Genomic DNA, 13,047 nt, shown 5'->3' with positions numbered 1-13,047 from the left:
AAAATTATGCTGCTTTGACATGAAAGGGCGAAAAATGGTAAAACATACAAAAAATTAACGGCTAACTAAAAGGGACTTCAGAAGAACAAAGGTCGAATTTGTAATACACTCTTAGGTATATAATAAAAGAATATGATATGTATACATTGCATAATATATTTTGATGATACAAAAGACATATTAAAATAAAAATAGAGACTTTATTAAATAAATACTTTGATTATTTAAAACAAATTCAGATTTTTACTAGTTTATTAAAAGATTTCTTTTAGTTAGTTTCTCTTTTTTAGTCAAAATCTTTATAAAATTATCTATACCCTATTTTGTTTGACTTGCATAAGAAACTATGAGTTATGTACACATTCTGGCCAAAACAAAAACAGTGTCAGTGGGTCTTTCTGGTGTCACCGTGTCAATTGCCTTGGCTTTAGCCCAAACAGCAGCTGCTCCTGCCCAGCCCAGTTGGCCGGGACTTAATTAAGTTACAACCAAAAGGGACGACAGTCTGGAGGACGATACAATTTCACTAATTTCCGTGCAAGGCGACACCAACAATCAGTGACCAGCCGACCGAGCGGCGAATGTTAAATGCTCTGCCCACTAACTGGTCACGACTTAATAAATATTGTCCATCGGCGCACCCAGACACGGCAGCCCGGGCGTTAAAAGCCCCGAAATGAATGGTCAATATGTGGTCTATATGGAGGCATAAATAATATTTAGGGGTTGACTGGCTGCCCCCGATTTCCCACTTTTGCTGGCGTGTTTGAGCAGCATTTCCGCTGCGTTTTGTCTTGTTTGCTTTCAATTAACCAAAACTGGACATGGACATGGACAGTGGCCTCTCTCCCATGCCATCCTGGGGAATGGCGCTGTCCTGGTTTTTGGCCGCGACTTGCCTGCTAATTGAGGGCCGCCAGACATAATGTTTTCGGAAACTAGGCAAACTGTTAAATAAAATTTGATTGAAAGTGTAAATAGATATTTAGTGGCATGAGAACAAAATTATGAGAGGGAAGATGAAGTCATCATATAGTTAAAGGGAATCGGCTTACTTTTAAAGACTTCCAACATTGACTATCATATCCTTTTGTTTAGAAGCCAAGTCCATCATGAAACTCTTTCATTTATTTAATTGGAAAGTGCTTTTTCAATGACAGTTTAATAAGTCCAATGCCGCAAATGAAATTGGATTTATCCGACACTTTCCAGCTCATCGCCCGCCATCGGGCTCTGAGGGGTTTCAATAGCCACTTGTGGAAAACGTTAAGACAGTCAGTCAGTGGGCTGTGGTCAGTGGTCAGGCGTTGGTGATTCGATAGCCTCCAGCACTTCCGACTGTCCAGGGATAAACTTCAAAACACCACCCAGGGCACGAGAAAAAAGAAAGCCCGAGTGGCTTTCTCCACACTTTCCCCCGCCCAAGTGAGCTCTTGAGACCGTACAATAATCTTGATTTTGTGGTCAATTGAATTCTTAACTTCTCAAAGCCCGGCAAAGCACAACAGCACAGCCAAGGATATCTCGAGGGCGTGTCCCGGCCACGGATGACAGTGCAAAGGAGCTGGTCTGCCGCTTGCCAAATTGCGATTACGCAACAACAGACTTGGCCTGACTGACCAGAAAACGATTTGGCCGATTTTGCCAACTACGTTGCCTACTTATTGGCCATTGATTTCTGAAAAATGGGCCAGTCAGCCAGCCATCCACCTAGCTAGCCAATTTAATGCGTTATGATCTTTACGAGGGCGGCAGGTCCTTGGATGCCCCCTCTCCACCGAGCCGAGACCGAATCATTTGCCATAACACTTTGCCTTGCCAATTCCTTTCCATTCCAGCACCAACGACCAGAATAAAAAAAAGAACAACCAGATGCCTTTTCCTGGTGTTCCTGGTAGTTTCGTGTACGAACATCTTTATGGGTAATTAAAACTTTTACCCATTTTTGCCTGAAAGTTGGTTGGTTTTTGTTTTGCCTAAATTCCCAGTCCTGCACAAACCCCATTATCCCTGATATCCCACTCCACCAGACCTTATTCCTTCCTGTGTTCCAGTCAAATTTATTGCTGTTCAATAATACCAGTTTTTGGCCTTTCTTCTATTTGGGAGATGCCAACAGATGTAGATGTGTTGGCAAACTATTTCGAAGCGGAATAGTTTTCGGAGCACGTTTGTGTTCACACTCGAGTGTTCCACATTATTGAAATTGAAGCGCGGTAATGTGTCTGCAATTTTTGGTCTGGTCTTGGTCCTGGGATTGGGCTTCCCTATCCGGAAAACTTCTGGCATACCGAATTTCGCCAAATTATTTTCGTTCGCTGCTTCTCTCGGCAAGTTTCGGGTTATTTGTTACCAAAAGTTGCCATTTCTTCCAAGTGCAATTTCTTCATATCGATAAGAAGTGCAAATAATGGATAGTGGAAACCAAAAATAAATGAGAAAATTTCTTTCGCGGGGGTGGGCTTCAAATATGGCTATAATTAAAGTGGTTATAGTCAATATATTTTTAAGCCTTTATTGAGAAATTTTATTCCACATTTTAAGGATAGAAAATCTTGGTTAAAATTCCACCCCTTTTAGCCAAAGTTCTCCTTTAAGATCAAGTGATGTCTGAACTGTAAGCAGGCCTAGTAAACTTTTATCCATTCCCGCCTGGAAAGCAGCTTTTGTGCATTATCTTTTTGGGGGAGAGGTGGGAGTGGCCCAACTGGAGACCCACCTGGAGGTCTTATCGCAAATTTTCAAGTATTAACGCATCGTGGGGAAACTTCCGCTTGTTTGCTGAGCGGCTTAGAAGACTCACAGAAACACACATAGTCCCCCACATCCGGCAAGACAAATTGCAGATTGGTAGACTCCACTCGAAGGACTACACTCTCCTCTGCCTTTGCTAACTCGATTCCCCCTCGGGCACGTGGAACAAAGAAAATCCATATTTTATTTTGATTATTTTCCGGCGCCTCGGCAGGTGTCGATTTCGTGTGATTTTTCTTTTGGGTGAAATTAAATTTAGCCAGGGACTTGCCTGCCTTGCCTCGGCTGCCTTTCTACTCCCCGGGACACTCACTCAAATCAGCGTCAATCAATTTTGGTCGCTTTCGTCAGACAAAAACAAGCCGCACCTTCCACATCCCCATCCACATACCCACCGCACAGAATCGCCTTTTGTAATGGGAAAAATTATTGAATTTGTCAACGACTGCCGCAGGCTTTTCGACCAGGACCTGGGCCACAGCCCAGGGATCAGGGCTTAAAGCAGAGCAGAATTAAAGAGCTGCGAGATTTATGCGACTGTTGTAGGTGTCAGGCAAACAAAATTATGTTTCCAAACGATTTTCCACCTTTGGCGTCATACATCATCAGGACTTCTACCCCTCAGAAGGACAACAAAAGCTGGCAAAACAACCCTCCAACGTTAACAAATTTCTTTGCGACGTTTTTAAATTTTTATTCTTTTTTTTTTCATTTTTATCCTGAATGTAGGGGAGCGGCTAATGTAAATCACATGTGTGTGTATGTGCGACCTACGCCTTATTTAGTGAAACGACCCCAAACTCCAAAAGCCAAGTGATTTGTTGACAAAGAAATTTTTTAATAATTCACCAGGAGTCAGGAGCAAGAGCAAATCTCATTCAGCATAAGTGATGATGTAATTTTCGCTAAAAATTGAAAAAATCTCCACGCAGGATAGAATCAGGATAGGAAGTCCCCCTCACGTAAAATATGTTGCAACAATATGTTGTACTGTGGAGTGTGTGCCGCTGACGATGATGAATGTGGCACGCATGCGTTGCACTGATTCCACTGACGGACTGCCTGACAATCCTGTCACGGATCCAAGCGTTGCGAATGATGCGACGCCTTTGAAGGTCCTCGCAGCCACTTTATCATTTGGCCAAAGAGTTGGAGCAGGATTTGTAGGTTTAATAAACAAGATCATCTCGATTCTGCAAAAGGGATTTAGCTTTTAGAATGTTAAATTTAAATTTTAATCATATTTCTATAACTTACCTCTGTCTTAAATCTTACCTCTAGTTCATTAAATGGAACTCTATTGCCAGGAAATCCCTGAACCCTGTAATGGTTGTCCATTACCAGACCTGCAAGGGTCAGGGCCTGTGGACCCCCCGGAAATACTTACAGTGATGACTCAATGTCCTTTTCAGGGGGGCCCAAGACATCACCCCAACTACTCGTCTTCTGGCCGTAATTCTCTCCCCCTGCTAAATGATAGTCGGAAGCTGGACAACTTTTAATGCCCCCTGTCGATGTCGAGGTCGATGGTCATGTGCATAGCTCATTAGTTTTTGCCTAATTTGAAAGGCAGGCGTTCGACTTGGCTCGATTCGGTTCCTCGCCCGGCCTAATGGAATTCAATCAATTTCCCTTTATTTCGATAGCAAGACCACCACCAAGCGTTCAGCATCGGGGACTGAAAAATTTCTTAATTATCCTGACGTGACGCTTGTGGGCGGCTCGGTTGACAAGTCCTTTTAGCTCCCGCCGCTTTTCCCTTCCTTGTCGGCTCTCGGGCAGTCTGTTTCCTTAATGTTTGTGGACAAAGTAAGACAAATGAGTCGGACCATGAAACGAAATCAGAAAGAAAAATGTAAGGAAATACGTTTGAACATCAGAAAAATTATGGCCATGGGTTTAGAACACTCAACGATAATTTAAAATATTTCTGCAATATGATTGAAACTTTGAGATGGAAAGTAATCGGTTTCTGCACAATAATCCCTGCTGAAAACAATATGCTACAAATGTCAATACAACAATGCCGAGAAACAAAATGAAAATCCTCCAAAACATTTTCCGCCAGAAACGCCAAAGGGTAAGGAGAAGCATGAAAAGCGTATAATCTGCTTATCAAAGGGCTGCAGTCCTGGCTTGCCTTTAAGAAATCCTTTTTTCTTTGGTCATGCGGCACAAATGTTTTCTGAAAAAAGAAAGGAAAATTGTAAACAATAGGAAGTGAAAATTCGATTTGCATTCTCTTACCCAAGATGAAGCTAAAATTCAATTTTTTTTTTTAATTTTTCGTTGCTTCTGTTAAAGAAAGCTGAAATTTAAACTTGTTGCAATCTTAAAGGATTCTTCCTAGAGCCTAGATTTATAGGACAATAATGAGGTAGAAGGATATGAATGTACATACCAGCGAGCATTACTTGACCCCCAAGGGCATTACTGAAAGGAGCATCCAGAAAAGCACAATTAATTCAAAATAGAGGGATCCTTAAACTGATATCCGGACTACATTCATGGTCAATATATAGCTCATATAAGCAAATACTTATGTTAAATCCGTTTCTGTTTAATAAATAACTTTATATGCCAACAAAAAGTGCATTCTACCTTGGGGCACGAAGGGTCCTTGTAAGCTAAAAGGGAATCAAGATGAATCTGTAAGTTAAATCTGGACTGAGATCCAGAGCAGCAGCAGCCGCCGAAAGGGAAACAGACACAGAAACAGTCCCTGAATAAGATACAGAAACCGAGATGCAGGGGCAACTTTTGCGCCTCAATTATAATGAGAAAAGCAAACGAATTGGAAATAATTTTCAATTCACTTCTTTCCCACCTACTTTCGTTGGTCTTTCCAGTTCCTTAGGACTGCGATCATCAAATATTTATGCGCCCTTTGTTTTCATTATTTATTTGAATCGCCCAAACTTTTGCATGCATTCAGACTTCGGAATCAGAAACCCTGAAATGCAAGGGGTACCGTCCTTTTTTTGGGCAAGCTGGCCAAAGCCCCTGGCTTAGTGGAAGGTATGAACCGATTGATAAAGCTGTTAATGTTTTTTGTGTCCAGTGCAGAGGAGGAGGGATCTTGAGTGTCTGTAGGAGTGCCTTGTTTACCGACGATACGCCAACCTCCTGCGGCTAAATAAAGAATTATTTATTTTAACCTTAAATGTAAAGGGCAGCAAACACCATAACTGAATATGTTAAAGGAAAAATTAATTGGTAAGGTAAGGTGACGTGAGGGAGGTGAGTATGTTTTTATTAGTCCCAATAAGATTTAATTAAATAAGTTAGTAAAAAGACATTTTAATGATTTAATTATTAGTGCATTTAATGATTAAACATTGTTAGTTATTATTTTGTTAGTGCGGGGCCTTTAAGAAAGGCCCTATAGTTTGTTTTATATTTTATATAAATTCGATCGATCATAATTACAAATGGATTATAATGGAAAGGATTTCCAAGTATTTTAGATGCCTTTTTGAATATAAAATAGATGTAGGGCATTCAAAAGGATTGTGGAAAACGTGCAATCGGTGGTAGAAAAAATGGAAATGGCTGAATCTTTAATTAATCGGAGATTAATCGGAATCATAGACGAAACCTCGTGGACGTTTGGCTTCAATTTGTTGCTCAACCTTCTGCTCGTCAGTGCGACGCTTGGAGAGCTGCGGTGGTGAACCTTCCTGAATTTTGTTTTCATAATTCTTAATGAATGGCCACTTCAAGATACTAGGCTTTCCATCTTGTTCACCTGGTCCGTCCTGTCCAACTTGTCCTCCTGGTCCATACCTTTGGTCAGCATCAGCGTGATCGGGGTTCGAGATTGGTGGCTTGCGCCGGACAAACTTCACTTCAATGGGTTGAGAGCTAAACTTAGGAACGATTCCATCCAACAACATCTGCGCCTGCTCAGCCGAAGTGCGAGTATTAAAACGGACAAAGGCCACGCCACGCGGCTCTCCTGTGGCCTTGTTGAGTAGAAAATTGACATCCAATACATGGCCATAGGTTTCAAATAACTCCCGTATTTGAAAATGATTTACACCCGGTGGCAATTGCGCCACATATAGGCTGTTGTTCCTAGGGTCGTCGCCACGGGGACAAGCATAAGTAACTTTGAGAACCTTGTCGCGCACTTTACGCCCATTTAACATTATCTGGGCCACATTGGCCTTACACGAATTCACAAAATCTATGAACCCATAGCCAAGGCTCATTCCACTGCTCTGATCCCTAACGATCTTGACACGGCGGAGTTGGCCAAACGTCGAAAACATGTCAGCCAGCTCATACTCTGCCATGTCCCGTGGCAAATAGTTCACCATCAGGTTTGTCTTGTTGCTTCTCTGGACGGCCAGCGACGACTGCTCCACAACGTTCTTGGTTATAGACGGTACTTCCATGGGCTTAGGAGAACCAGAAGTCTGGTAGCCCGAAGGTGGAGCGACAGCAGAATATGGAAGCAAAGCTCCTTGGTTCTTTTGCAAGTCCTCTGAACCCGAAGAATAGGTGGGAAAGGAGATCGGAGTTCTTGGGGGAATATAGTAGGACGGAAAACCGGGAACCTTTTGGTCTTCCTTTTTGTTTTGGACGACCAGCGACGACTGCTCCACAAAGTTCTTGGTCATAGACGCCACTTCCATGGGCTTAGAAGAATCCGAAGTCTCGTAGCCCGAAGGTGGAGTGACACCAGAATATGGAACCAAAGCTCCCTGGTTCTTTTCCAAGTCCCCTGAACCGGAAGAATAGGTGGGAAAGGCGATCGGAGTTTTTGGGGGAATATAGTAGGACGGAAAACCGGGAACCTTTTCATCTTCCTTTTTGTTTTGGACGTCCAGCGGCGACTGCTCCACAAAGTTCTTGGTCATAGACGCCACTTCCATGGGCTTAGAAGAATCCGAAGTCTCGTAGCCCGAAGGTGGAGTGACACCAGAATATGGAACCAAAGCTCCCTGGTTCTTTTCCAAGTCCCCTGAACCGGAAGAATAGGTGGGAAAGGCGATCGGAGTTTTTGGGGGAATATAGTAGAACGGAAAACCAAGAATTTTTTGGTCTTCCCTTTTTTTGTCTAAATCCAGCAAATTTTCCATGCTTAAATTCCTTTAAAATAAATATAGAAAAGAACGGAAAGATGGAAGGGGAAAATATGCAGACTGAAACAAAAAAACTTACTTTGCCAGGTTTGTCTTGTTGCTTGGCTGGACGGCCAGCGACGACTGCTCCACAAAGTTCTTGGTTATAGACGCCACTTCCATGGGCTTAGAAGAATCCGAAGTCTCGTATCCCGAAGGTGGAGCGACAGCAGAATATGGAAGCAAAGCTCCTTGGTTCTTTTGCAAGTCCTCTGAACCCGAAGAATAGGTGGGAAAGGAGATCGGAGTTCTTGGGGGAATATAGTAGGAAGGAAAACCGGGAACCATTTGGTCTTCCTTTTTGTTGTCTAAATCCAGCGAGTTTTTCATGCTTGAAGGAAGAAAATAAATATAGAAATGAACGGAAAGATGGAAGAAAAGAGAAAAATTTGAAGACTAAAACAAAAAAAAACTTACTTTGCCAAAAAAATGATGAAAAGTGAAAGAACTTTTCTCCTGTCAGATGATTTGCAACTTTCTAGTGAATTTGTCAGACATTTACAACATTGGTTAAAAGTGTGCAACACTATAATTAAAGAAAAAAATTAATTGTTGAAAACATTTTTTTTTATTGATTATTTTTTCTTGCCAAGCTATTTATATATTGACAGAATTGTTGAATAATTTGGTGGTAAGCATTTTTAATAAATTAAGTTTGCGCCACGGCCTTTTGTTATCGAATAACGGTGTTGAAAAACCATAATTTCCTCAAAAAGTGCTGAAAAGCATTAAAAGCTTCATAAATAAAAAAAAAATTAAAAAGTGTGTAAAATGCAATTCCAACCAGGAATTGGTTGCTTCTTGGCCACACTAGTTTTTAAAATATCGAATAAATAAACAATAATAATAAAAACAATCGGATGTTTTTGAAAACATGTGGGAAGTAAAGTAGAATTAAAACATTATATTCTTAATATATTCGATTTGTCATTTAGGTTCGTAATATTATTCATTATTCATATTTATTATCATTATTTATTGTCCTTTACAGTGTCGATGGATCGGCCGGTCTACAATTGATTCAAAATGAGGCAAGTATTATTATTTTTCTTTTAAATGAAATAAATTTCTTCTTGTTGGCAATCGCTGATTTCATGGCCAGACAAAATGAAACCCCTTTTGTATTCAAAAGGTGCAAAAGTTTGTGAAAAGTTTTCAGCTGTTTATTTATTTGTTTGCTGATTATGGAATTTCAACGCATCTCGATGGCGGAACAACTGCACTGAGGAATGTCCGAACTGCGCCAGGTGGAAAGTAAATTGGCTTGTGTACTTGCCAAATTTTTGGCCAGTCCCATATTGATTCGAAATCCACCTGATATCGGCTATGGCCCGGAGGGCATGCAAGCTTCGCCATTGGCGGAAAAGAAAAACTTGTTCATTATTTCTTTTTGTTTCCATCCAAGCTCATATTAATTAATTTCCATTTCCGTGTTGTTATCTTGGCTACGCCGATTTTTACCTTCATGCTGACTAGACAATTAATCAAGTTTAATTACTCAAAGGTTGCGGGAGGCGCTGGGAGGATATGGAGAGAGAACCCAAGGCACTCGATACCACACCCACAATCCTTATCCGCCCTGGAGTCGGGGACCCCCCTCGGGGACTTGCGAATCCTCTCCAGCGCGCAGTGCGGTGGGCATCATTGGCTGGTCCGCATTAATCACTTGAATATGCTAACATTTCTCAGTGCCATGTGTGGGGAGGGGCGAGGAGTCGGCATGGACAGGACTTGGATAAGAGTCGCCATTAAAAGACTCCCTCACGTAAACAATACGTTCGGATGAGGTGGGTAATTTAAATATTTTCGTTGCAAATAACTCAGGTACAAATGTACATTCTCACATGTTCTAGCTCTTTACGGAAAAAAACTATTCTAAAAATATAATTCTATTTATCTTTTTTTAACATTATCCTATTATTTGGGCCTCCTGGGGACACCACTTGAAAAAAAAACGCGACTACACTCTACCTCAAAGGTGGTGTGGAAAAGAGGAATTTTAATTTTCGGTGTCCAAATTATTTTAGTTCTTAATTTAGATTTTTTAATTGATTTTCTAGCTAGTAATTTCTTCTGGTATGTTATGGTCGCAATTCAAATTTGTCCGCTCAACCTCTGTTAAATTTTTAACATAAAAACTCCTGCACCGCCCTCTGGCGGATTTGAAACGAAGCACCAAAATCGTTCTGCAACACTCCAAGCAGATTATGCTGCTTTTCAACACTTTTCCATTATTGTTTTTGTTTACGAAAATTGTTTATTTTCTTTTAAAAAGGAGCGAAACATGGATTTCGACAGCCCCGAGGAGAAGGAGTTCCCCGGCCTGTATGCCTCGGAGGCGGCGGACTCACGGTCCAAAAAGAGCAAGGAGGAAAGCGACTGTAAGTTCACAGAAAAGTGGTTGAGAAAAATCAATTAAATCTTTTCACTGTCGTCCTTCCAGTCAGCGAGGATCATGACCTAAGCAAAAAGGACCTGTTGATTGGTCGCCGCAAAGACAAGAAGGAAAAGGGCAAGGACCGTGGCTATGCGGCCCTCGAGGGTGAAAGTTCCCCCGAAGAGGAGTTGGACACCAAGTTAGTTGGCCTCAAAATATATAGATTACCTTTATCTGAATGTTTTTTGCTCATCTAGGAGTCCTTCGAAGTCAAAAAAGTCGAAAACCTTCAAGTTTACCAGCTCCAAGAGCAAGGAGAAGAGAGAGAAATCGCGGGACAAGGAGAAATCCGAGAAAGATGCAAAGCATCTGGAGGAGGAGCCGACGTCCCATAAATCCAAAGACAAGGAGAAAGATAAGGAACGCGAGGATCATAAGAAAAAGGACAAGGAGCGCAAGGAGAAAGACAAGAAGGAAAAGTCTGACAAGAAGGAGAAAAAGGACAAGAAGGGAAAACAGCTATCGCATCAGCAGCAACAACATCAAGAGGAAGCATTCGCTGCCGAGGAAGTACTGGCCCTGGGATATCCTGTTTTCGGAGTATCGGTCAGCCTGGCCACTGAACGATCCCGCTGCCACGACGGCGTAGATCTTCCGCTGGTGGTGCGCGACTGCATCGATTACCTGCAGGATCACTGCAAGTGCGAGCATATCTACAAGGTTGAGCCCATCAAGACGCGTCTGATGCACTACAAGCGGTTGTACAACAATCGAGAGCACGACGCCGCCGTGGATGAGCTCAACCTGCCCACCGCCTGCAGTCTGCTGAAGCTCTTCCTGCGCGAACTGCCGGAGCCGGTGCTAACCACTGATCTGGTCGCCCGCTTCGAGGAGGTGGCCTCGCATCCAAAGGTCACCGAGCAGGAGGCAGAGCTGCAGCAGCTGCTCGAGCAGTTGCCCAAGTGCAACCGCACATTGTTGGCGTGGGTTTTGCTCCACTTTGACTCCGTGATCCAGCAGGAGCGGCACAACAAGCTCAACGCCCAGTCGCTGGCCATGCTTCTCAGTCCGACGCTTCAGATGTCTCACCGTCTAATGGTCGCGCTGCTCTGTCACTGCAACAATCTTTTCGCGGACGTCAAGCTGATAAAGTGAGCAAACTTGGTGGGGGTAGCTTTTTTAAAATATATCATAAAGATAAGATTTTGGTTGTAACTACTTGCTGATGTCGGTAATTAGTAGTCCAAAAAGAATGAGTGTAGTACCTCGCAAACGGAAGCGCTGGCCGCGCTTCGTCAGCTTCCTCATCAGGCGGAGATTTTAAAAACAAAATACAGACACCGCAATGCTAACTTTTGGTTATTTTTAGGTATGTTCCACCACTTACTTCGGCCAGCCAGCTGCCGGAACGACCCGAGGAAATCCAAATAGAGCTCCGCAAGCAGGACAGCCTACTGACCCAGATCCACAGCGAGATGAATGCTGGTTTTATTACCAAGAAGCGGGAGGAGCAGCTCTGGGAAGTGCAGCGAATCATTACGCAGCTGAAGAGAAAATTGCGAAGTTTCGAAAAGAAACAAGAGAAGTCGGTGGATGAGCTAGACAGCACCAGCAGCTCTCATCCGGTTGCCACTTCTGGCGCCGCTGCCGTAGTCGAAGACACCACCGATTCCAAACCTGCTGCCGAACCTGTGGCAGCTACCAACAACAGTATTGCACCTGAGGAGCCGCAAACGGAGGAGCGCGCTACTAATCCTAGTCCACCTGACTTTACCATTGACTCCAATACTGGTTTCGTCCTGCTTCCCAAGGCAAATCCGCATCGTGAAGACTTGCTGCGACTACAAATCGAGTACGAGGAACTAATGGCTTGGCAGCACGAACTGAAAGCCCGCATCCTGGCCGAACGCAACGAAGTCTACCGGCTGAAGCAGCTGTGCGAGCAGCAGAATCCCAAGGCCCATGGGTCACATGGGGAGTCAGTGCCGCCATCGGAGGCTGACTACGAGCGGATCATCGAACACTACACGCGCGAGAACGCCCTGCTGGAGCACAAGAAGCGGATGTTGGGCATCGAACTCAAGGAGGAGCGACGGGCATGCATAGCCCTCCAGGTGGAGTTGCGGTTGCAACAGTTTTAAATGTATTAATGTTGTTAATAACCACGGATGGGTCGGTCACTATCAGGTACTAATGCTTACCTTAATTAATTTTAAATTCAAAAACTGTTACATTAAGATACAGAGCTATGAAAGCTTCAAGAGTTGTTTAAAACTATAAAAGTAACGAGCGCTGTCCAATTTTCAATCATTCGGCTAAGCGAAGCTAGAAACCTTAATTTATAAATCAGATATTGAAAATTTCTGCTGTACAAGATATGATTATATTTTGCTCTATTCTATATTATTATTTGAGTCTCATTGATGTTTTAAACCAATCGACCCATCAATACGAATATATCCATATATATGCATGTACATAATTTAATTCCCCTTAAATCTCAATGTATTTGAACGATCAAAAGCTTCTAAATTAAATAAATGCTCACGTGTTGAATTGGCAGTTTGCCCCAAAACTAATCAAAAATATACTGTATTAAATAATAAGTCATTCGTTCCAGCTTCAATTGATTCATAAAATCAAGTGGCGATTATCAAGATCCAATTGTCTAAATCGGTCGGATGACTTAATTTCGATTTGAGCTGGAGGCAGAGATTAAAGATCAGGCTGTCGTACATGTAGACTATGGATTGATTGTTCGCTGGGGTAAGGCGGAAATATATATGA

At 42.6% G+C, this 13,047-nt stretch overlaps 2 protein-coding genes across 2 annotated transcripts; one reads left to right on the top strand and one right to left on the bottom strand.

The window, feature by feature from the left end:
- Nucleotides 1–6,141: 6,141 nt before the first annotated feature.
- On the bottom strand, nt 6,142–8,398 carry maca. The gene is made up of 3 exons (XM_070281637.1): nt 8,301–8,398; nt 7,924–8,214; nt 6,142–7,851 (listed from the first exon to the last, which is right to left on the bottom strand). Exons 2-3 carry the CDS (start codon nt 8,211–8,213, stop codon nt 6,330–6,332), a joined length of 1,812 nt encoding a protein of 603 aa, XP_070137738.1. The 5' UTR covers nt 8,214; nt 8,301–8,398; the 3' UTR covers nt 6,142–6,329.
- Nucleotides 8,399–10,086: 1,688 nt separating this feature from the next.
- Rlip (Ral interacting protein) lies at nt 10,087–12,824 on the top strand. Its single transcript, XM_017248418.3, has 4 exons — nt 10,087–10,264; nt 10,327–10,459; nt 10,518–11,411; nt 11,630–12,824. Exons 1-4 carry the CDS (start codon nt 10,168–10,170, stop codon nt 12,399–12,401), a joined length of 1,896 nt encoding a protein of 631 aa, XP_017103907.2. The 5' UTR covers nt 10,087–10,167; the 3' UTR covers nt 12,402–12,824.
- Nucleotides 12,825–13,047: the final 223 nt, after the last annotated feature.

The sequence above is a fragment of the Drosophila bipectinata genome, chromosome 3R, assembly GCF_030179905.1.
Source record: "Drosophila bipectinata strain 14024-0381.07 chromosome 3R, DbipHiC1v2, whole genome shotgun sequence".
NCBI classification, from domain to species: Eukaryota; Metazoa; Arthropoda; class Insecta; order Diptera; family Drosophilidae; genus Drosophila; species Drosophila bipectinata.
This window is presented reverse-complemented; position numbering and strand designations above follow the sequence as displayed.